Source organism: Siniperca chuatsi, linkage group LG4 (genome assembly GCF_020085105.1).
Source record: "Siniperca chuatsi isolate FFG_IHB_CAS linkage group LG4, ASM2008510v1, whole genome shotgun sequence".
Lineage (NCBI taxonomy): Eukaryota > Metazoa > Chordata > Actinopteri > Centrarchiformes > Sinipercidae > Siniperca > Siniperca chuatsi.
The window spans coordinates 31981048-32003507 of record NC_058045.1 but is presented as its reverse complement, the minus strand read 5'-3'; the positions used below and the strand labels follow the sequence as shown (position 1 = coordinate 32003507).

The 22460-nt window shown below is 43.0% G+C and overlaps 2 protein-coding genes across 4 annotated transcripts in view; one reads left to right on the top strand and one right to left on the bottom strand.

Moving 5' to 3' along the window:
* itga11b (integrin, alpha 11b) overlaps positions 1–9832 on the top strand; it is a 44966-nt gene extending 35134 nt beyond the window's left edge. Inside the window, exons 22-30 of one of the 2 annotated variants that reach the window (XM_044192609.1) lie at positions 1893–1969; positions 2298–2381; positions 2891–3002; positions 3744–3857; positions 4118–4201; positions 4297–4407; positions 4617–4712; positions 7209–7322; positions 7720–9832. In XM_044192609.1, the coding sequence (XP_044048544.1) occupies positions 1893–1969; positions 2298–2381; positions 2891–3002; positions 3744–3857; positions 4118–4201; positions 4297–4407; positions 4617–4712; positions 7209–7322; positions 7720–7800 (873 nt within the window). In that variant the 3' untranslated portion in view covers positions 7801–9832. Of the gene's footprint in view, positions 1–1892; positions 1970–2297; positions 2382–2890; positions 3003–3743; positions 3858–4114; positions 4202–4296; positions 4408–4616; positions 4713–7208; positions 7323–7719 lie in introns of both variants that reach the window. The other variant, XM_044192607.1, reaches the window with a different exon arrangement.
* Positions 9833–13112: 3280 nt separating this feature from the next.
* fem1b (fem-1 homolog b) lies at positions 13113–22460 on the bottom strand. Of its 2 annotated transcripts, XR_006377635.1 has the most exons (3): positions 21683–22460; positions 16274–19625; positions 13113–13946 (listed from the first exon to the last, which is right to left on the bottom strand). XR_006377635.1 is itself a non-coding variant. In XM_044192610.1 (2 exons), the coding sequence occupies exons 1-2, from the start codon at positions 21928–21930 to the stop codon at positions 17990–17992; spliced, it is 1884 nt and encodes a 627-aa protein (XP_044048545.1). In that variant the 5' UTR covers positions 21931–22460; the 3' UTR covers positions 15681–17989. The 2 variants fall into 2 exon arrangements, 1 of the variants encoding a protein (XP_044048545.1); XM_044192610.1 differs by lacking the exon at positions 13113–13946 and having other exon boundaries at positions 15681–19625.

Below are 22460 nucleotides of genomic sequence, written 5' to 3'. Positions count from 1 at the left end.
ACCTTTATGTTTATATTCCACTGACATCTCTACGCTATACCGACGATGCAGATCTTCTACAAATACTCACTTGGAGAAGTGTTTTGTTGTGTTTGGAGCATTTCCTCTCTTACTCGAGCTGTTATTTTCACAAGAGAGTGAATATGTGAACATCCCATGCTCGTTGACAAAACTGTCTCTCCTCAAAGTCCATTTAGTAGCTGTTCTGGAGCTTTTGATCATATCACATGATCTTGGAGTTTGCCCACATTTTTTCTTTTGAAAAATTTGAAACATTGAGATGGAAATGTGTTTATGTGGTGAATGAAGTTACAGCTCATTACATGGTTGAATCAGTTTTTTTCAAAAGTTTACGGCCTGCATTACAAACTGGAGATGTGGCGTGTGAAAGACGTCCAGAAAACACCATTGAGTTGCATTATGGGAAATGTAGGACCCAGTGTTTGTGGAGGCTGACCCATACTAGGGAGTGAAAGTCAGAATATTTCAGCCTCTGCTGCGCAAAGTTTGACCATTATTATTATTATTTTTATCTGTCTCTTGTGAGTCCCTCAACTTTATAGAGCCAATAAGTCAATAATACATTTCTGGAGTACTCTCCAGAGAGGTGATTATTATGATCATTTCATAGCATAATTTCATCAAGCATAACACATACAGAACAACATCAGACTTCACAGATAATAAAAAATCATTTAAGTTAAATGGCAGTCTGCAGACAGCTAGTGAAACAGGTGTTATTAGACCATCATACAGCTGTTATACAGTCAGACTAATGATGGTGATTAAACCGAGCAGGAATACGCTTCGACTGACAGTCATTGACTAAAATCCGTCATTAGCCTAATGACCGTCCTGTAAACATGATCACAGCCCCGCCCTTCACTGTAAGGCCCCCGAGGGCCCGCTTTACAGATGCCCGTCTGAATAAAGTCCAGTTTATGGGCCCAGACTGTGGTGCAGATTATTGTCGGCTTCCTCTGAACAAGGCTGTGGCTGCTGGATCAGGTGAGACGTAGCCCGGAGGGAAACACATGAGGCGCAGCTTCGGTCTGCCCACAGAGATGATCAGAGACTGCGGAGGATCTGCAGAACCTCAAAAACAACTGGGATGAGGGACCAAACAGAGCGTTTAAACGTTTATAATATCGTGAGCTCGGTTACACTATTAAAGAAAACTGAGACTATACAAAAACACTTTATTAAAAACTTTGCATACATCTATACAAAAAAACTTTCTCCACTTCATTCCACTACTCGCATGTACACAGCCTGCCCACATGGCCCCAGACACACCTGGCGGAGATCTGCCCTCTACTGAGTGCACGCTTATAGTTTCATTCTGGATCCATCTGCTGATTCTTTTCTCCATCGATCGATCGATCGGTTTGGAAAACTGGTGAAAACGGTGAGAAACGCCGTCACGACGACCCAGAGCCCAAAGCGACGCCTTCACCGTGTCGTCGTGTCCGACCGACAGTCCAAAGCTCGACGTTATTAACAAACATCACAGTTATTACAGTCGTTCAGAGGAAAAGCAGCAGATCTGCACATCTGAGCAGCTGCAGCCAGGAAGGGATTTACAGGAGAAATGACTTAGTTTTAGTTTGTTAATTTTCTAATATATATATATATATATTTATATATATAATATATGTTTTGTATGTAAAAATCTTAACTTGTAAAGTCACTAGTAACTAAAGCCCTCTGAATTGTAGCGGAGTAGAAGCAGAAAGTGGCATGAAAGAAAAGACTCGAGTAAATGTACTCAGTTATATTCCACCACTGCCAATATGTTCAATAACTGTTTGGTTATTTAATTAGAGGAAGCGTAAATCGTTTCAAATTGTAGTCGTTTTATTTTGAAAGCAACCCGCTCTCTTCCTGTCCAGGTATCTTTCCACCTGGAGTTTGAGTTCAGCCGTTCTGTCGTCCTGGATCACGTACGGGTCGTCATGGCGACCAGAAGGTGAGACAGCCGATGTCACTCTGACGTTTGTTTGATTTTTTTTCAACACTAGAAAGATTTTTGGGTGAGTTGCGAAAGAGAAGTTTGGAAGGAGGACGTGGGGAGAGAAAAAGGTGATTTGCATTAACTAATAAAGTCCTCATTAAAAGCTTAATTTTTTTTATTGATGTGATGTGTTTCCTGTTGAAACAGGATGTTGAGAGGGGATGATTCATGCAGGGATCTTTTAAAAGGGCTGTTCATTTTAGGGTCCAGACTTCTCGACTTAGGCTCATGTGAGGACTATGGGTCAATGCAGTGTAATCACAAGTCTGTCTGTGTTGATCAGTGACGGAGAAGAGGGATACCCAGACGACAACATCAATGACATCTTCCTCCCTCTGAAGTACCAAACTGACCTCCTCTTCACCAGGTGAGTGACAGTGAGGAGCTGCCATTTTACTGATGACTGTTATCGTGGCAAGAAATGAAAAGGATGCAACAGAGGAAAAGATTATGTAGATAAATTCCAGTATGTAAACATGAGGAAATATCTAAACTCTTCTGAAAATCTAAAATAAATGTGTATATGAACAATCAGATATATTGGTTTGAAGGACCATTCAGTATTTTCTGACCATGTGAATTACAGGCAGAGTTGAAGTTTGCATTTTCTCAGCTGATCAATTAAAATGATTCCACTGCTGTGCTTACACATATTAATGATGTAAAAAGAAAAAACATCTCACAACATTAGGAAATATTATCAACTTTATTTAACTGATGTGTGGTCTTAGTTGAAACACCTGTCAGTCATTTTTGTTTTTAAATTCTCAACGTAGCTGCGATTCCGACGTGTTTTGGGTGAAATGGCCCTTTAAAGATGCTTAAAGTACATTTCATGAAACAACAAACTCTTCCTCTCCTCTCTTCTCCTGTCAGAGACCCCAAAGCTCCTCGTTTTGAAATCAGAGCAGACAGCTCTTCTTCTTCCTCCTCTTCATCCTGGGACCAACCAGACAGCAGCTCTCCCACCTTCAACCTCACGTATTATGTGAGTTAAAGAAACACAGTGACTTCGTCCAGCGAGTTACAGGAAGCACTGTCTTATTGACAAATTGGACACACAGTAGACTGTCCATATCAGTCTACAAATATCACATTTTAATTTAAGATTCACCTAAAACAACCAGCTATTGGTGATGTGACGTTTCTAGTCACATCACCACACATCAGTTCCTGCTGTCCAGTGCCTTTTTCACTGGAGACATTTTGACACGTGACAGTAGGAAATGCACAGGTGTAAATAATAAAGTGAAGTTTCATTGTCCAGATATTGTTCCTGCTGCCTCACTGTCGTGACTTACTGGCCGGACTGACGTGAAATTAGCTGTGGATATTCATGTTCCTCAGAGCCTTTCATCCACCGCCACCATTAGGCCAAAGTCTTCACTTGAACATAAAAATATCAAAATCCAATATCCAGATTGGCGTAAAATTTACTGAGCACATGAAGGTGAAGACAGACAGCCGAAATGTTTTCTTATCTAATCATTATCGCTAAAGTTACTACTCGCATTCATCCTCCAAAACAGGACAAAACCCTTAAATTTTAGTGAAATGCAATACTCAGGACAAACATGACATTTGTCAATATGTTGTTCGTTCCATCCAGCACCATAACAATTTGGGGTTGTCAAGAGGAATTCTGGGAAATAAATAAATTATATATATATATATAAAATGTAAATGATAAACATCACTGAACACAGTTGTGTTTTTGTTGATATCTTAGATCCAGAACCTGGGCATCTTCCCAGTGCAGGACGTCCTGTTCAGGGCTGATATCTGGGCCGTGACCAGGCAGGAAAACCAGCTGGTGAACATCACAGACTACAGCATCGAGCAGGTACGAGGGGAAATGTTTCAGTACGCTTTGGTCATTTTAATAAATAAATGTGGGGAAATCGTCTTGTTGCTGAATATAAAGAATACAAAATCATTTTTAAAGCTTCTTCGACAACAAAAGAAAACACATTTTGCGGAGGTGCAGATTTACGCTGCTGACAGTTTGACCATGTTGAAAAGTGCAGAAGTTGAGGCACAGACTATATAGTGAAAGAAATATAATACAGTCGTAGCTGAGCCTCCTCCTCTTCCTCTCAGCAGGTAGCTGGGTCTCACTGCATGCTGCCTCAACACAGAGCAACCAATCAGGTCACAGCTGAGGACGTGTCTCACCTGTCGCAGCTGGTAAGACTGATGACGTTTCATACAGGAAGCCGGAGCGATGTCCAGGAATCCGGCTTTGTTAAAGAAAGCTGTGTTTGTCCTCTGCCTGTGTGTAGAACCGCAGTAACAGTTTGAGTCTGGCGGTCCGGTGCAGACTGAACCTGCCGGCCTCCAGGGAGCTGAAGGTGACGCTCAGAGGACGACTTCAGCTTCCCGCTCTGCTCGCTGTGAGTCCCTCCGAAATTTGTAAATATCAAACGTAGATTGCAAGTGAAACCCAGAAAGGTTCTTTGAGGAACATCTGAAGTTTCAACCTTCAACATCCACAAAAACTGGATGTTTTTCTCTTGTAAGGAGCCGTGAGTGTTTTCTGAGGCCTTACACGGACCCATTTGTAGTCTTTTGTGTGCTTTTTTTTAAACCCGACCTGTTGCAGGTGAGCTTCAGGTCCCTGGAGCTACTGACTGCTGCCTCCATCCAGCTGGAAGCGTCCAGTGCCATGTTCCTCCAGGAGGACAGACCTGTCAGACAGGTAAAACTCCCACCAGCTAACGAATAAATACATGAATGAATGAACAAACTGACTAACTGAAGAGGGCTGAGATTCCACAGGAGTGTATTTCTCTATTTCTTTCTGTCACAGCTCAGAGCATGACTACAGAATATCTAATGGCATCAATTAATTCAATTCAATGACAAAGGGGAAAGGGCTAAAAATAAGAATGGCCGCCTCATCTGCTGCTTTTGTTTAATTACACATTTTTCCAACCAAGCATGGATTTCTATCAACATTTTTGAGACAATGTTCTCATAGCCATATCGACCAGCGATTAAGTTGTGGATTATGATGTTACTGTTTTATTTTCAGGCCTAATTGTTACTTAATGGTTCAGGTGCCTCTAATCAGCAGGAAGGCCAGGGCAGCACCATAAACACACACATTCACACACCTGCTGCAACCAAACCACTGATAATAACTGACATATTCAGAGATGATTACCTGACAGTGAGTCTGACTCACCAACTAAACAACTAATGAACAGTAAGTACAGAATTATTGACCAATTAACAAACTAACCAGCCGTTATTTAAAGACACTGAGTTTCTCCTTTGTTTACTCACTTATTAAGCACCTGTCCTCCCACCAGAGCAGAGTTAGAGCGTGTAGACATAAACTTGGATGTGGAACTTTGCTGCCATCTGCTGTCAGAAATTATTATTACAGTCTGTTCTGACGCTAATAAGAATAAGAAGTGTAGATAGTCAACATGTACAACGCTTTGCCCACCCATTGTGTGTAAAAGGGGGTGGACAAAAAAAGAGAAACACCTGACAACATAATGTCATCCAGTACAGTGGCTCTGCAGTAACTTCTGCCGATATGAAGGTCATGATGTCACGTTTTTGTTGATTGTGTTGATTTAACTTATCACAATTATTGTTTTATTATGCTTTTTATTTTTTTTTCATATCAGTGTTGCCTTATATGCAGTGGGTGGAAGAGATGTTTTACAAAACCATAGTGTAGAAATACAAGTAAAAGTCCTGCATTCACAATTAAGTAAAAGTACAAAAGTTTTAGCATCAGAATATACTCAAAGTAAGTAAAAGTACTCCTTATGCAGAATGGTCCATTTCAGAATAATGTATATTATATTACTGGATTCTAATTATTGATGCATTAATGTGTTCATCGCTTTAAAGTGTTGAGCAGGAGCTCATTTTAATGACTTTTTCTTAACCTATAATAATAAATCATAATTTATTTACTGATTGTATTTTGATTTATTTATATGAATCTGCAAAGTAACTAGTAACTAAGTTAGTAGTGCAAAGTAGCAGAAAATGGAAATACTCGAGCGAGAGTGCGGGATTTTAACGTATAAATGAACGTCCGTTACATTTGAGGCCTTGTTATTGAGCATTGTTTATTTTATTTATTATGATTGTATAGTTTGTGTTAATATGCTTTGGCAACGTTGAATTGTATGCAGTCGCGCCAATAAAGCCAGTTGACGCAACTCTCTCTCTACACGGCTCTGGAGCGACCGCAGCGACGCAGTGGCCTGCAGCAGCTGGGAGTAAATCCTAAGAAGCGTCCAAGAAAAGCTTCTGAAGCTCCAGATAAAACAGAAAGTCGGCGTTCAGAGGAAGGATTACTGCCAAAACAAGAAAGCGATCGACGGCGAGGACAAACACGGATAACCAGTGGTGTAGCTTTAGCTTTTCCTCGTTGGAGAGCTGAGAGACGGCCTGAGGGCAGACACGTCACGTTACTGCTCTCGGACAGGCTGGTAAAATATGTGGAGTAGGCGATGTAGCTGTTACATTTGCTCTGCCTAAAGAACGGATTATTGTCTTGAACTGTGGAAATTTCTCTGTAACTATTTCTGAACACGACATCATCGGCACGCGCCGACAGTGTTTGTGTAATTACTCTCGCTGCCAGAAGGGGGAGACAAAAGTTCCGCACTGCAGCTTTAAGTACAGAAGTTGAGTAAATGCACTTGGTTACTTTACACCACTGCTGATATGTATACGCCTAGATATTCTCTTTAAACATAAAAAAAAAGAGTATTAAATGTGAAATACTTTGACGTCTCTTTCTTATGTAAATAATTGCCTTTAATTCGTCCTTTTTTAAAGTCTTTTTGAGGTTAAACTGTATAAAATGCACTTTAAACCTGCCCCCATGTGTGAGTTGTGTCCTGGTTATTTTGTTCCCTATATGTATGTAACTTCCAACATAAACAATAATTAGCTGCATTATGAGAAACTTTAAAAAATAAAAAGTAACTTCCGCCGGTTTGAATCTAGATGATGTGATGTCTGATAGTTATTTATAGGAAATAAGGTGAACTCTGTTAATGAGGTGGCTTTACCCTCTGCTGTTTACCGGGTTTATTTCCTCCTCATCAGATTATTTATTGCAGCATGTTGAAAGCTCAGAAGGTCAGAAGGTCAGAAGGTCAGCGAGAATAAATTACATTCAGCCAGTAGATGATATGAATGTGTTCTGTAACTGCAGATAATCCTGGAGCTGAGGAAGGAGGAGGATTACACCGTCCCCGTCTGGATTATACTGGGAAGCTCACTGGGAGGCCTGCTGCTACTGGCCTTACTGGTTCTGGCCCTGTGGAAGGTACGTACACACACACACACACAGGTTTGATTCCCTAACATCATCAATCAAAATTTATTACCACAAATATTTTGTTTATTTGTCAAATAACAACAAAGGTAAGTTATTTTTGGCCAGCGGTTCGGTTTCAGTCATGGTTTGGTTCAGTTTAATATAAAGAACGGGCCTGGTTTAGTCCACACAGGCTGCAATTTGTCATACATGTCGCAAATAATAGAAATACAACACATTGCCTTTGGGTCCAGTCTGTTTGGTATGACTCAGTTATCAGCAGTTACCGACAGTTATCGTCTGTTCAGTTTAATGTTGTGCTGCCAATCATTCAGTCAGCTGAAGAGCTATCTCTTGTAGTGTAGATTGATTTTAAACCATAAATCTGCGTCCGTTTTCTGCTCAGCTCGGCTTCTTCAACAGACGGAGGAGACAGGAAGAGGAGGAGCAGCCTGTAGCCAATGGGAAGGCAGCAGAGGAGCTATAATGTGTGGGCGACAACGATGCTGCGTTCGTTCGGTCCTCGTCAACTCGTAAAGTCACTAAATTTATCCCGAGTTCGGTACCTGTGTGGTTTTGGTCACGGCATGAACTGGAGCAGTTAAACACCACTGTGAGCTGCAAATAATGGAAGGCAGACACAAAGTCCCTGGTTGGTTGCTGTTGCCGCCGCGGCACGTTGTTACAGGCACTTACGCAGAGGAAACGGGGGTTAGGTTAGACATTTTACCATTAAGTGTGGTCTAACTTGGTTTGCCAGCTGAGTGTAACTTCACGGTGGTGAACTCAGAAATTTCGGACTTTATGAGCTGATGAGGATCACCTGAATGCATCACGAGCCTCCACCTGTCACTCAGGGACCCTGATGCCCCGCCCCCCCCAGCCAATCGCTCAACCACTTACAGCTATGGTCAGCCAATCAGCCACGCCCCTAAACACATGACCAGGTTTCAATCAACCGAAAGCGTCTATCTGCAGCTAGCGGCTCTGTGCCTCCTGACAGCTGAGGAACAAACAAACCACAGCCCCAGTTTACCGTAAAGCTCGTTTATCAACCGGGAAATCGGCCAACCAGCTTCAGCTCCAGTCAGTCAGCAAGCTGCTCACCAGCACCGGCCAAGAGTTATTTCAGCCTTCTGACAGAACAAGTTCAGTTTATTTAGTGCGTTAAGAGAGCAAGATGCTGCACCACACTTAAAGTAATTTAAGTCAGGCAAAGAATTAAACAAATAATAACAATAACCAAAACTCAGCACGCAGCGTTGGCAGGAAGGTATCAGCAGAGTAATGGCGAGGAGGTTCAGGTTATAATGGCCACACCTGCATGAATATGATTGGATGTTAGTAGTCAGCTGGTAGCCACACAGCTGATGAACGAGCCACTGATGATGCATGAATGAAGCAGCTGATGCCAATCTGCTAAAGCAAGTGTTAAGGTTCAGTGCTGCGTCTGAACTAACACTATTTTTATATCGTCCAAGTTTCAAATAAATCCCCAATTTCACCCAATTATCTAAACCACGTATTTCGGTTTATGAAAGGAAGAGAGAAAGACACCGGAGCTGCATTTACTGTGTGGTTTCATTCAGATTTCAGATGTATTTCAGTATTTTGATCAGGGTTTTCCAGTACAGTCTCCAAAAACTGCAGCTCAGGACCGTTAACCAAGTCCAAATTATGGTTGTCTTGTACGGCACTGATTGTACGTCCTCTGAAGGGACTGCAGATACAAATTAGCTTAAAGCTAACTCTGGGACTGTTATTTTAATGGTGGTAGTATTGTAGTAGAGTCTAAGATCAGGAAACAGTACAAAAAAAATGAAGGCGAATGTCCCCAAAATGTCTGTCGTAATCATGTGCTGCTTTGAAAAAGTGTGTTAACTTCCATATCAGTGGTTTAGATAATGTGGCAAAAGTGGAAAAACCTGCCTGACCACACGCGTTACTTCATGCCTTATGATGATGTCATAATGCTCAGCTGGGTGAAGCTGCTGAGAGCTCAAATCTCAACAATGAAGCTGGGAGTGCAGAAAAAACCTCAAAAAATAAGACCCAGGTTGTAAAATCAAACAGAATCTTCTTCTAAGATCCAGTATATTTTATTCACAAGAGACAAACAGCGTGCCAGGATGGAAACCATTAAAACCAAGTGATAGTATTTAATACTGAGGGCATGGGAATAAAACAAAAAGACAACACAAGACTACCTAAGATGGCTGATTTTATTCTCCTTTTTTATACTAATGGAAACTGTAAATGCATCTTATGAACACATATTGTATATTATTTCCAAATTTATATCTGATGCACTTTTGTATAAAGTCAGACTTGAACTTTTTGTAAATATACGTGCGTGTGAATGAATAAGGATAGTGGCATTATTGTTTGATATGAAGCTGTTTCCACAGTAGCGTTTGTAGATGTGTGATGCCGCTCTGCCTGTGGATGTACTCGTTTCACACAGGTTCGATATGTTCACGATTTGTGTTAATATTGGAATAAAGCCGAGAAATATACAAGTTGTGTGTTATGTTGTGCTTCACATGTACTCATTAGCGATTTAGTGATGAAATGTTATTTACTTTTTCAGTGAACTTGTCTTACATCAGTCTGCCTCATTTATCTCTGCTTCAGTTTCCTTTTCCGCTGAATTACTTCATCAACGCCACAGATGACCTTTTCACTTTGAGTTTAGTGTTTGTGAGAGACGGCGACTGCACGGCAAAGAAGAAAGTCTCATTAAAATCAAAATGCTTTATTCCTCTGAGAGAATCAGTGCGATCAGCCTGAGAGGTTCATCTTTGTGGAGAGGGTTGATACTGTGTCCTGAGGGGGGTGAACCTCATGGAAGGTATGCAAACCAGAAGGGTTCATCCACTGGGGAGCATGAATGCGCTTACAGTATTAAATCTCGCAGCAGTCAGCCCATTTGAGTTTAATATTATTTTGTGTCTAAATGGATATTTGGCCTCCTGATAGTGCGAGAGGAAATCTTAGGCGGGATTCATTAGGATTCATTCTGTGGGAAACATGAATATCCACAGCAAAACTATCCAAATGTTTTTGAGACACAGCTAGTCGCGGACAAAAGTGCAGGTCAAGAGTAGATTTTGGGCTGAAATGATCCTCTGGTGACCATGATTATCCACAGCAACTTCACAAACACTCTCAGACTGTGCGGTGTGATGAATACTGCAGCCTCGAGGGGCTATGAGCTATACGTTTCAATTTGCAGCCATGCTAGCAAAATGGCTTTAGCCAAGGGTGTGTTGCTTGGTACACCAATTTGGTCCCAACTGAAATATAACAAACATTCGCTAGATTGGCATGAAATTTTGTACAGACATTCATGGTCCCCGGAGGATGATTCATAATAACTTTGACGATCCTCTGACTTTTCCTTTAGCGCCACCATGAGGTTGATATTTGTGTGTTTTTTGTAAAATATCTACTATTAGATTAAACTATTAGATGGCTGGTTATGAAATTTGGTTCAGACATTCATGCTCCCCTCAGGATGAACTGTAATAACTCTGCTGATCCTCTGACTTTCCATCTAGCGCCACCATCAGGTCGACATGTTAACGTGTCCGACACTTTGGTTTCTGACCGAACACCTGCAGAGCTGATGACGTTCCCATCAGCCTCAGCTGCACTCTGTGTTTACTGCTAATTAGCTAATGTTAGCATGCTAACTAAGACGTTGAACAGGGTAAACATTATACCTGCTAAACACCAGCATGTTAGCATTTAGCTCAAAGCACCACTGCAGACTCTTTGTGTTGTTATCACACAGCAGACAAGTCTTCAAACTTTGAAGAAACTTGAAGCTTGTCTTTCTACTTGGTATTAAAGTAATTTGTTTGTGAAACTCAAAACGTCATATTGACAATAATCTGATGTGACTCAAACTGGAGACAGTCTCCTTTGTAAACTTTGTGAACTTTGTTTCTGTGGCCCTCCATTTACCACAGCAGAGCAGAGCCTGTGTTGGTGTCAGGATGGCTTTGAGGTTCCTGCTTTGCTGGATGTGGATCATCCGGTTTTAAACTACACCCAGACTGGCATCATATTCTCTGGTTTCGTTCATGTTTCCTCTGCGGAGGAGGACTGAGGATACCTGGTGCCATATTTAACAACAGCCTGAACTGAAGAGTCTGTTGTTTTGTTCCTGCTAATGGTGTGAAAAGGCACAACAGGCTTACAAGTAGGATGATTAAAAGTAAAACTCCCTTGATGTTACCATCTACAATGTAGAACAGAGAACAGATGGCATAATTATGTTGTTTTAGCCAGTAATGAACTGATAAATTGTCACTGTTGGGTGAAAACATCAATTCAAAACTGCAACTTTTTCATGGACTGAGAAAAGTCTTCATCATGAACATAAATCTGATTTTTGTAAACCCAAAAGGCTGGAAAACGTCCTTATAGAGGAGCATTTAAACAACACACATTAAAATGCTTTCACACAGCAGTGAGACAGGAACACATTTTTCAACTTTGACATCAAGACTTTGACTGTGACTTAAAAGCCCTGCACAGGTGTTTTCATTTGGCTGATTAGACCTCTGCTCAGGTGGAAGCTATTTGGAGCTCTGCTGGGAGCTACACCAAACTCCATGATGCAAATAAAAATAATAAAGGTGGAAGATGTTTTATTTTAGTTTTTCTTCTTTTCTTTTTGTCTTTTGTTGGATATTCATCTTTATATGTTCCTGTTCAGCTGCTCATATTGTGGCTCATGACTTGATTTGATTGTATTCATTTGAGAGTAAAAGAGAGAAGAAGAACAAAACACCCTACTTTCAAGCACAAGATTCACCAAGACAACAGTTCCTATTGGTGAGTTGTGCAAATTCACCCATCAAAGCTGAACTAAAAGTGCTGCCAGATTGGGCGGTTTTCTGCCCAGTTGGGTTGGTTTCCACCAACGTAAAGTTCGGCTCTATTCCAATAAATCTGCCCCTCCTCTCCTCTGGGCAGTACGAGTGAGAGTTCAGTAGCTCAGCTCGACACGCACTGACTGATAGCTGATGACCATCAAAACCAAATGTCATTTCAGTTTATTACAACTAAGTTGAAACTTTTTTCCTATTTCAGCAATTATTTTGTCATAGCTCTGATAGAAGACTTGTGTAACATCTAGGAGGAGCTATCGGCAGAAATGGAATATTTTTGTTTTCGTTACTTTATAATCGGCCGTCTTTATCTACAGAGGGAGCGGGTCCCCTTCCACGGAGGCCGCCATGTTGCACCGCCATGTTTCTACAGTAGACCAGAACGGACAAACCAAACACTGGCTTCAGAGAGGGCCGTTCGCCGTTTTTCTCGAGTTTCGCGGCCACCGTAGTTTCTCCTGCACGCTTGGAAGGGGAGGGTGAGGCGAGCGGGATTCAAATGGCTGCAAACTGCAATTTCACCACTAGATGCCACTAAGTCGTCCACACTGGACCTTTACATTCTTCTTCATGAGTGAAAACTTTCAACGTTTACATCTGTAAGAATTTTTTTTACTGACTTCTATTATTTTTTATTATTGTAACTGTGGTAAAAACATCCTGACTGAAAATTAAAAATTGGACAATTTACTGGGAACTTTCCACTTAAGTGAAATCCCCTTTTATTTTATTGTAGATTAAATTTGACAACTTGTGGGAAACATTTAAGATATTTAGTCTAGAAAATGTCAGAATCAGCCTTTAAAACCAGCCAACTCTCCGTGTCATTAAGCAGTGAATCATGGCTGCGTAGCTGCTTCAGCTCTGGTGAGTAAATAAATAACACAACACTGGTGGATGCAGACAGAAGACTTTTAATTTGACAGAATTCATTCTGCAGGAAGTACACCACAGCTGACATCTTTTAAAGTTTCCCTACACATGAAGAGAATCTTTGGCTTCACTTCAGCCACAGAAAGTCATCCGTCAGGACAGAAACATGCTCCTGCAGCGTTAAATAAAAACTCTGATAAAGATAAAAGTAGCACTCTGAATGGCAGTGTTGCATTCACATGCTTTTGTTCAGAAAATCAAACCCTGACAACAAATACAAACAAATAAACCCCCCCCAATGGCATCCTTTGCCTTGCAACGCCATTTCATTTGAGCGTTTCCTCCACCTGATTATAAGATGATAACTCCGGCGTCTAAAGAAAACTGAGGTGAGAAACGAGCCCTACAGCTGCAGAGTCGTGATTCATTTTTCAGCTACAGCAAACAGCTTAAATAGGTGTTTGCAAAGTTTGAACGTTTTTAAGAGCCACGCTGTCCCTGCAGGTTGCCGAGTGATCCTTTGTGTATGTTTTCCAGCTCACAGGACAGTCTGGCTTTGCGAGGCTCAGACATCCTGTAGCTTCAAAAAAATATACCAACAAGAAAATAAAGACGTAAGACCAAGTGTGTTTCTGGAGACTGACAGAAAATGCTTTGGGGAAAGTTTTTTTTTTTTTTCCTAGACTGAGCGGCGTGCATGGGAAATGACAGCGATGAAGTTTATCTTCAGTCTAATCGCAGCAGCGGCTCATTTCACTGATGAATTCATCCTCCGTGGCCGAGCTGCTGCAGCGAAAACCTCCAAAACAAACCGATTCAGATGTTCCCGCTGTGGAGAGCCGAGGTGCACCGATACGACCTGCAGTACGGCAAGAGAGTCCAAGGTGACGTCTTCAACTTACTTGATTTGTCCGACAATAAATGTTTAGTTTACAATGATATAAAACAGAGAAAAGAAGCGAGTCCTCACACTGGAGAAGCCGGAACCGATTATTTAATTAACTGATTAGTTGACTGACAGGACATGATTTGCCACAGATAACATTAACATGCTATCGTGTTATCTGGCTAGCTGTTCCCACCTGTTAGCAGTCTTTACGCTACGCTAAGCTAAGCGGCTGCTGGCTGTAGCTTCATATTAAACAGACATGAGAGCTGAACATCTGACTCTCCATCAGAAAGCAAATACTGGGAATTTCCCAAAACGTCAAACTGTTCCTTCAGTCAACTGTCAACATTGCAGTCGATGATTTTCCTCCCGCTGACTAATCGTTTTAGCGCTAGTGGGAAACATCTGCTGCTGCGAGGACAGAGGTGGCCTCTACAATCAATGAATAGCATGATACAAAAATCAAACTGTAATAAGCCTCAGATTTAAATACAAATAAACATGAACTGCATCTGCAAACCGCACATTTGAAGACAGCGAGGTGAAGAGTCTAAGTAGAGAGAAGAGTTGGTTTGAAAGACGAGTCAAGGAAGCCATTTTGTGAAAAAAGAAAACCCCTCTTTGAACAGAAATGGTGGTCTGAGATTCAACCTGCCAATGACAGTGTATTAACACCGTGGTCAAGGCAATCACATGCTAATCAGGTACTTAACAGTGACGAGGGAGGTGCAGCCAGAAAACAAGAGGCCTGATTACTGGGCCATCTTGAAACTATTAGGTCAGTTTCAGGTGAAACTAGCTAATCAACAGATACTCCGGTAGACTCCTTCCTGAGGGCGGGGCTTATGTAACACAGTAGCTTAAATTTCTAGTTCCCGTCCCATTTTTTCACAGTTGAGAATGACTTCCGGATGGGAGCCGAAACGTCTTGATTCTGAAAACAGTGTCCAGACGACTACGACTGAAACCTTTTCTACCATGAACTGCATCATTTCATGGTTCGGCATGAAAGATGAATTAAAAAAGCCTCGAATCTGTTCTCTCCATCAGCTGATCCACTGGCTGAAAAGGCATCGGTGCACCTACAGCGATGAGACCGTCTGTTTGGTGACGAGCTAATGAACCTCCCGTAAAGAAGCACTTTTCCTCCCTGCGGGATCTCGTGTACAAAAGGAACTCGCTCGGGCGAACAGCTCCGTTTCCAGCTCGACTGTTTCACGCGCGCTCCGCCGGGTTTTAAAAGGGCTTCGTAAAGATTAACGAGCCCTCAGAAGAGCTCCTCATCCTGCAGGCTCAAACCTGAAAAGTTGGGAGTTAACGAGGTTTTTTTTTTTCCCCCACACAGCAGCAACATGCTCACTTTTTCTGTCTCTACGATCACTAAACAGACTGTCAGACAAACTTGAATAATCCCCAACATTTTAAAATGCAGAAAGTATTCTCCATCACGAATCTGAATGACTGGACTGATATCCTGCTGGGTTTCCCACACGTGTTTAACATTTCGTTGTTTGGAAAAAAGAACTAAGAAGAAGAAGTGATTGTACACTATTTTCAGTTACAACTTCTCCTATGAAGACATATTTGACATAATTATACTATATTGTCATTCATCATCTGTTCACACAGCTGATTTAGTTTTGTTTCCCATCGTACATATCTCATTTCCTGCTCGGATAAGGAAACAGCCGCGAATTTGAGAAATGGGTTAAAAATCTTTTTTATTGTGCAGAGAATGAAGTTTTTTTTTTTCCTCTCTCTGGGTTTTTACAAAGATCACTAGTTATTCATATTTTGGAAAATCAGACTGTTAGCTCTGCGACCCAAATAATAACGTGTAATGGGAATACATGGAGGCACAAACTGGAGTTGTAAGCAGAACAGAGCAGAAACACCACAGGAAAGACGGAGAGCGGAGACGACACGAAGACATGAAATGAAATGTAAAAAGTCTTCTACAGTGCTGCAGTGATGAAAGGTCTTCCCGGGTCCAAAGCTTTGGACATAATGCGAAACAGACCCGTGGAAAACCTAGCAGAACGAGACAGGAAATCAACTTTAAAGAAATCCCAAAGGGACGAGGACAGTCAGACCTGGTCCAGAGAGAACACTAACACTGGCAGCAGCAGGATGCGCCAACAAATAAATAAATAATCAATAACGGGAAGTCATACAAAATAATTTAAAAGAAATTAGTCGTTCTTTATGCTTAAAAGACTAATTTAAAGAAATAACGCAAAGTCCTATTTTCACCTCCTGCACCAACAAATAAACACTCTGCGATGATGAAGACAAACCATGTGATCGGAGCCGATCGAGTCCCTTTGGATCCACAAGCTAAAGCTGCAGCACTGTGGCAAAAATGTAAACCAGGCGACAGGTCCTCCACGTCCAAGACTTCACTGTTTATTAAAAAAAAGAAAGAAATTTTCACTTCAAATGTGGATTTCCCTCTGGGAGAACATTTCACAGCTTCTGTGCTTTTGTCCTCAGATACAGGTTTCAAAATAAAAGCTCATGTGCGAGCATCTACAGAGTGTCAATCAAACGGTACCACGTTCAGGGACTTCAGGGACTTTTTAACAACTAGGAAAAGTACATTACATGGCCAAAAGTATGTGGACACCAGAACTTTACACACAGATGTGTTGTTGAACATGTGATTGGGACACCATAGACATCATTGTGCTGCTATAACAGCCACCACTCCGTCCTGTGAAATCCATGCATCTCCAAAACGCCCAAAACAGACCATTTTGGCTTTTGTGACACTGTATTTTATACATTGTATTTATTGTCTAAAACTGTTAACTGCTAAATAAATAAATCTGAGGGGCCACAAGATGGTTAACAGGACAGGAGAGAATTAAAAACATTAAACAAAAGTATATTTATCTTTCTAACTATTCTTTAATAATTCCCCCTTTCTTGTGAAGTACTAGATAGTTTTACCATTTCGGCCCTCTAAACATTTTCAAATCAAACAGTTTGACAGGGGAAGAGTCAGTTTTTTAACTAACCGGTCTTGAATCATAGACACCTGCGACGAGAGGTCTCACCAAGATATTGCTTCGCTTTAAGGGGACACAAGCCGAAAAGGTTTGGAACCAGTGATCTAAAATATCATTGTATGCTGGGGCATTAAGATTTCCCTTCATCAGAACTAAGGGGAAGAAATCAGGAAAGTCAGAGACCAAAAACACAGGTATGTGGAAAGGGGTGTCCGCATACTTTGCGCCATATAGTGCAGATTCAGTGAAACAGGCCAAGAGAAAAAATATTTTCACAAATACTTGTTACCAGCAAACCCTTTAAAATAAACTTACAACGAACTAAAAACTTTGTTAGTATAAATTCTGTCCAGCAGTCCGATCGTTTGTCTTCTCTCAGCGGTCAGTTGTTGTTGTTGCTGTTACAGTAAAAACTAAACCCAGTGGAAACTATTTTTCATATTAAAACATAATGATGTGTGTGACGCTGATCTGTGGGGTGAATGCTTGGAAAGCAGGCGAGGTCGGCCTGCCCGTTGGCTTCTCTACAGACACTTCATTCATTCATTCTGTCTCTCTAGCTTTTTCCTGATCATCTCTCCTTCACACTCATTCACTCGGACTGTGGAATCACAGTAACGTGGCGTACATGACGGCTCCCCGGGATGGAGATAAGGCAAAACAAGAAGCAGCGCAGCAACGTTGCTGCTGTCCTCTCTCGGCTGTCGCAGCACAAACCTGCTGCAGTCATCTGGAAGTTTCCTCTGATGTCTCAATCTGCTCGTCAGCCCCAGAGATACAGACAGACAGACTGCCGTCTATGGCTGCTGGTACTTAGCAATTAATACTTAAAATAGAAAAAAAGCAACCCCTTTTTTTTTTTTTATATAAAAATGCTCAAAAACATTTAGTACTGAACCATCATCCTCAGCACCGATTTGTTAGAAAATTATAAGAAATTCTTTAAAAAGAACAAAGAGTCTGTCCTCGGTTCGTGTCGATCCTTCAGCTCTCAGGTCCGTTTCAGTGGAACTCCACAAACTCCTCCAGCGTTTTGGGGATCTGGTTGCGGTAGGTGATCTGGTGCTGCCGGACAGCACGCGCTGCCAGGCACTTGAGGCTCATCTTCATCTGCGTCTTCAGCAGGATCTCCGACACGCCGGTGGTGCTCTTGTCCAGAGGAGTCTTCTTCTGCTTGTTGGTCATGTCCGTGTGGGCGCCGGCCTCCACCAGGTTGATGATGATGGCGTGCAGCGTGAGGAAGTCGCTGATGGGCCGGTTGTACTGGACGATGACGTGCAGCGGGGTGTTGCCTTCATGGTCGACGGCGTTGACCTGCGCGCCGCAGTCCAGCAGCAGCTTGGTGACCTGCGCGCTGGGGAAGCTGCAGACGTCGTTGGTGTGGAAGTCGTCGACCGGTGTGGTGGAGCTGATGGCCAGGTGGAGCAGAGAGGAGCCCTCACGCGACCGCGGGTCCAGCTGGATCAGGTTGTAGATGTGCTTGTTGATGCGGGCGCGCTCCTCGTCGCCACAGGTGGTCTTGGTGGAGATGCAGGCGAGGTACAGGAAGGTAAAAACATTTGACTCGTAACTGTCCAAGGCTTGCGGCAGCTCAGATTCAGCCGCCGTCTCCACTCGAGCCATGCTTCGCTGAATCTCCACCACGCTGCAGCTCAACACCTGCTCGACAGCAGAGGCCAAAACCTGCTCCTTCAGGTGGACCATCTGGGAGAACACCTGGGCGAAGCGCAGCAGGTCCTTGTGCGTGTTCCGGTTGCCTTTCTGTCGCAGACGAAGCGCGTGGAGCCACAGTCTGATGCACTGTTCAAACTCCATGTTATCAGCGTAGACTGCGCCGCGATAGATGATGGGGTGCGACACGTCAATATTGTCCGAACCCAGGATACGCTCCCGAATCATCAGCCCCTCCATGTGCAGAGCGTCCCGGTCCACCCGGATGGCCTCTAGTTCTTGGGGTGTCCGGCACTCACAACGCCCCCCGTAGGCCTCGATGGGCGGCAGCAGCTCCTTGGCGATGATGTTTTCGGGGTCGCGGTAGCGCTCCATCATGGCCATGTGCAGGTATTGGTACGTCCTCTGGATGTCGTAGTTCTCTCGGTCGTTGGCGAACGAGGCGCCCAGCAGCTCCAGGGCCTCGATGCGGCTGCGTGGGTCACAGTCAGCGTGTGCCAGCAGCAGCTCCACCACATCTGCTTTGCAGCTCTCTGCAGCGACCTTCAGCGGCGTCATGCCGTGTCCATTCACCACCATGGCTGCCTTACAGCGCACCAACTCTTTTACAATTTCCAGATGGCCCGCCTCAGCTGCAAAGTGCAGGGCGGTGGCCCCGCAGTGGGCCTTGGCGTTGGGGTCCGCCCCCTGCTCCAGCAGGAACTTTACTACGTCTGTGTGGCCCTTATAGGCGGCGATCATCAGGCAGGTGTTGTTGTACTTGTTGGTGATGCTGATGTCTGCATTGTGTTCCACAAGGTAGTGGACGATGTCCAGGCGCCCGTCGAAACAGGCGGCACGCAAGGGGGTGGAGTTGGTGATTGTGGTGTGGTTAACGTTGGCACGGTGACTCACCAGCAGGCGCACCACCTCAAAGTGCCCAGCTCCGGCCGCACACCACAGCGCCGTGGCCCCGTCGATGACGTAGCTGCAGGACAGACAGGAGACAGACAGCTGGTCAGGACACACTCAGCTGTGATCAGTTTCACTTTAAAACTTCAAGACCAGAGGGCCCTGGTCTCAATCTGAAACCCATTTTGTTTTAGTCTTGACCTCAAGACGTGAACTACTCAGACATAAATAAATAAACGAAACGAAAACACGAGTAACACTTTGCATTCACCTCTGATGACGAACAACTTGAAAATTGTCCGACTGCACTTCCACGTAAACAACTGAAGGAAAGACATAAACAGAGAAATCTTTCTTTGGTGAGGACAAATCTATCTGGGTGCACCAGCTGTGGAAAGCTGTATTGTTACTACACCAGTCAGAGCAGTCAGGATACTTTCATTGAAAACTGGGTCAAAACATCTGCTGTGACATCACAGAGTGGGCGTGGACAGCTAGACAAACCAGCTGACGGAGAGGCGAGCAACAGCGGGTTTCTGTGGTGGGGCCGAGTCTCAATTAAATGGATTTGTTCCCCCAAAACTAGACAAACGGTAAACAAGTTTCAGTGCCGATACTAAACAATAATTTTTCTTACAGCTTACTTCCAGAAATATAAATGTTTTCCTACAAAATCCTTTTTTGCATTTGACAAAAGAAACCTGAGGTCTCAAATGTTAAATCACAGGCTAACTACAGTCTAAAACTGGCTAAATTACTGTCTGATCAAAGAATAATGAGTTTGATCAGTCTTTCGATTGTTTGTCGTTTTTGGCACTTGACGGTTTTTGATACTTGGTGCAACAGACACATTTTGGTCAGTACCACAGGAGCGTTGGGGTTCGATACTCAGCCCTAATCTGTGGATCTGTATGTTCTGTAATGGGGCTTCTTTTGAGGCGGCATACAGATCAATGGTTGTTTATCTACTGCCAATATAACTCTGACAGACTGCAGACTGTGCAGGACTCAGCTGCTCGGCTGTAAACCAGGACTGAGAGGTGCGACCCCATCACAGCTGGTTCAGCCTCTTTACATCAGCTCCCTGTTGGTTTCAGGATTGATTTTAAGATCTTGTTGATTACTTTTAAGGCTCTTCATGGCTCCAGACTATATTTTAGACCTTGTAATCCCTCATGAACCTTCATGTAGTCTGAGATCTTCGGGCAGGGGTCTCCTGTCTGTTCCTGAGTCCAGGATGGAAACTAAGGGGGACAGAGCTTTGGCCATCAGGGCCCCGAGGCTCTGGATCAACCTGCCCGAAGACATCAGGCTGTCTGAGTCAGAGTCTTCGTTTAAGTCTCGTCTCAAAACACATTTTATCTGAAAGCAGATCCTGATTTTACCTGAACTGTTTATTTTATTGCTTTTGTGTATTTTATTTCTTTATATTTCATCATTCACTGTATTTTATTTCTCTTGTTGTGAAGCACTTTGTTTTGATAAGTGCTCTATAAGTAAAGTTTTATTTATTTATTATTAATATAGCAGCATCTTTACAGTTATACACTAAGTTATGTGCATTATAATGTGGGGTCGTTCTAATATTTAGTCTACCCTCATTGACATAAATGCGGTGGACGAAGAATATTAGAAACGCCTGTCAGTATAAACACAAACTGCAGCACAAATTTATTAAAATGTATTAACAGTTTCCTGAGAGTGATTCGCTGTATTAGCTTAGATAAAAAGTTTCACAGCTTTCTTTTTTGGAGGTGGAGATTTTATTGCGTTTCATTCAGAGCTGAAACAATTAATCGATTAGCCAAATATCAGAAAATGAATCTGCAACTATTTTGATAAATCGATTCATAGCTTCAGTTATTGGCTCGAGCTTCTGAAATGTACCGATTTAGCTTTTGTGTGTTTAATATTTAATATTTTCTGTGTTTAATATTGTAAAGATATTCAGTTTATCATAGTAAACTGAATATCTTTGGGTTTTGGACAATCTGAGCACGTCTTCTAGGGCTTTTTTAGCATTTCTCACAGACCAAGATACTAATCAAGAAACTAATCTGTAGATGAACAGATAGATATACCAGTTTTTAAGAACAGAAATCTCACAGCCTGGACAAATAACCGCCCTCTTACCCGTCAAACCGAACCGTGCCGGTCTGTTCCGTGTCCACTCTGTAGTGGTCCAGGAGCAGCCGGACCACTTTGTCGTGTCCGTTCCGGGCTGCGATGATCAGAGGAGTGGACCTCTGCCCGGCGAGCTGGGTCACATAGCTCAGCAGATACTGGGTCTCCGCCTCCGAGTGGTTGAGCAGCAGCGCGGCCAGGGTCAGGACTCGGCCCTCGCTGGCTGCCTTGTACACGTAGCCGGCCAGAGACTCCATCTGAGCCCGACAGGTAGCCAGGACCTCCGCTTTCTTCGCAACTGGCGCCCGCAATGTCCAATCCTCCAAAGCAAGCCGCCTCCCATTAAAATGTCGAAACCGGCCCCAGTGCACACATGAAAAATGTATTTTCTCCGTTATGGCTACAGGACAAACGTTACTAATACCGACTGGCGAAGCTTTACAGCTTTATTGTCCGATACTGAGCGTCCAGCTTCGGGGTTTCTGTCTCCGGACGCCGCGTACCAGGCGTCAGCCGAGTGAGCTAGCCGGTTAGCTAGTCTGCTAACGTTAGCGAGATGGTCAACAAACCGACACTCTTTAGCTCGAGGTTTGATTAACTTAAGCGGGCACCTTGTTATTCGCCTTAAAAAAAAAAGATCTTCTGGTGGTGTTTCTGTCTAAAAACTCACAAAGCGACGAAGATTTCAAAAACAAACATAAGCACTATCACCTTTGGCTAACTACTCACTTGCCGGAAGTTGCGGTTCAACTTAAAAATACCTCCGACTGGAACTCTCTCCAGCAGA